General features: G+C 57.4%; 1 protein-coding gene across 1 annotated transcript in view; it reads right to left on the bottom strand.

Moving 5' to 3' along the window:
* The window catches only part of DCAF8 (DDB1 and CUL4 associated factor 8), a 9,982-nt gene extending 8,588 nt beyond the window's left edge, over nucleotides 1-1,394 (bottom strand). The window contains 2 exon segments of the mRNA XM_018572933.1: nucleotides 40-131; nucleotides 1,352-1,394. Coding sequence (XP_018428435.1) covers nucleotides 40-88 — 49 coding nt within the window. The 5' untranslated portion in view covers nucleotides 89-131; nucleotides 1,352-1,394.
* Nucleotides 1,395-2,388: the final 994 nt, after the last annotated feature.

The raw sequence follows: 2,388 nt of genomic DNA, 5'->3' as shown, positions 1-2,388 counted from the left end.
ACATCTACCAAAATGGCGGCGACAGCCGGGCCGGCTTACCGTTGGCTAGATCGGTCTTGCCCTCCGCCATTTCTCCATTAAACGACATGGCCGCTCCCCTCCGGAGGCTGGGACACTAGAGTGCAGGCAACCTGAGGGAGACAACATAGGATCAGCGCTGTATGGACATAGTGTGGCACAGGAAGTCAGGACCTTCTCGGCTAATAAAAAGCAGCTGACAACACAACAGAAGCGGTGACGTTGCCGAGACACAGGAGGCAGCCGCTCAACCAAAGCTCGCCGCTCATCAGTACACCGAGGAGGAACCGAACTCCGACAGGAAACATTTCCATCCACAAGCGTCAGTGGGAACCAAGCAGCACCCCAAAACATATACTCCGACTTCCTGACAAATAGCGGCACACTTCCTGCGTCCAGGCAACCCCCGAGAGCGCCACACTTCCTGCGTCTAGGCAACCCTGAGAGCGCCACACTTCCTGCGCCTAGGCAACCCTGAGACCGCCACACTTCCTGCGTCCAGGCAACCCTGGGAGCGGCACACTTCCTGCGCCTAAGCAACCCTGAGACCGCCACACTTCCTGCGCCTAAGCAACCCTGAGAGCGCCACACTTCCTGCGCCTAGGCACCCCTGAGAGTTGGAGTGAGATTTGGTGATGTCATTACAGCGCTGTTCACGGTTCTCCTTGGGGGAAGTGCGCTTTCTGTGCCTAGGTACCCGTTCTACTACTATCGGCACACTTCCTGCGTCCAGGCACCCCTGATACCGCCACACTTCCTGCGTCCAGGCACCCCTGATACCGCCACACTTCCTGCGTCTAGGCGTTGCTGTTCTGTAGTCTCATCGATGTATATCTGGAGCATCTAAGGCACGGCTGTCTGTGGCTACTAGTCTCAGGAGACTCGGAATTCCACACTTCCTGCGTCCAGGCACCCCTGATACCGCCACACTTCCTGCGTCCAGGCACCCCTGATACCGCCACACTTCCTGCGTCCAGGCACCCCTGATACCGCCACACTTCCTGCGTCTAGGCGTTGCTGTTCTGTAGTCTCATCGATGTATATCTGGAGCATCTAAGGCACGGCTGTCTGTGGCTACTAGTCTCAGGAGACTCGGAATGACATCTGGTGATGTCACTACTGTGCATCTGACTGTTCTCCTTCAAGAAGGCTCTGAGGAAGCAAAGCCCCGCCTCTACCAAGATGGCCGCCTCCACACAGACAACGTGCATTACAAGGCATGCTGATTGGGCGGCACAGATCTGCTCTTACACATTGGTGCTGGTTCATCCGGGTGTTAGGGTCAGGTTAATATTAGGGTGACAGGTACTCTTTATAGGAAGTCCTCCGGTACTCACCAGTGTGAAAAGACTCGGCGACTCCAAAGTGCAATAGTCTGCAGAGGAGAAAAAAACAAGATCATCAGATCAGCAGATGACACTGGTGAGAACAGTGTCCACCGGGAGCGCCGGCGTCCACCCACGAGCACCAGTGTCCCCTGGGAGCGCCGGCGTCCAACCACGAGCACTAGTGTCCCCCAAGAGCGCCCAACCACGAGCACTAGTGTCCCCCAAGAGCGCCCAACCACGAGTACTAGTGACCCCCAGGAGCGTCCACCCACCAGTACTAGTGACCCCCAGGAGCGCCCAACCACCAGTACTAGTGACCCCCAGGAGCGCCGGCGTCCACCCACAAGCACTAGTGTCACAACGGAAGGCGCCGGCATCCCACCGTGAGCACTAGTGTCCCCCATGTCCTAGAGCCATTCACACACGCACACATCCCAACACCCAGGTCTCCATCTGCAGAATTTCCTATAGACGATTTATCTGTGAGGTCACATGACAGTCGCAGCAACACGCCGATAACGCTCCCCGGCTCCGGAGTGCGCACAACACCATGAAAGGGATGTAATGGCGTGCCGCGTGTGTTACAGATCTGGTCACTCAGGAGCTGGGGGACAGCGCGTGTCATAAGAACGTGTCCGGGACAGCCGCCGTCAGACCTCGGCTCCAATCGGCATCCCCGGCAGATCTGAAGGAGATCAGACTGGGCAGTGTATGGTCAGCTGACGGGCCGGGAATCCCCAATAGGCCAGGAACCTCCCCCAGGACTTTCCGTGACTCCACGACGTGTCACAGAGGAGAAAGAGAAACCAGTTCAGGAATCAGACGACAACTTTCTTTTTCTGGACACGGAATGCTTAAAACTCCAGGGACATGAACACGGGACCACCCCTCCCCCACCCCTGCAAGGGTTAAACGCTCATTTTTCTCTCAACATTCCCCCACAGGCTCCTCCTCCCCATGCGACCAGTCCCCTCCCATAGGCTCCTCCTCCTCCCCATGCGACCAGTCCCCCTATAGGCTCCTCCTCCCCCCATGCGACTAG

This window comes from Nanorana parkeri, unplaced genomic scaffold (assembly GCF_000935625.1).
Source record: "Nanorana parkeri isolate BGI_ZX_2015 unplaced genomic scaffold, ASM93562v1 scaffold2178, whole genome shotgun sequence".
Taxonomy (NCBI): domain Eukaryota; kingdom Metazoa; phylum Chordata; class Amphibia; order Anura; family Dicroglossidae; genus Nanorana; species Nanorana parkeri.
This window is presented reverse-complemented; position numbering and strand designations above follow the sequence as displayed.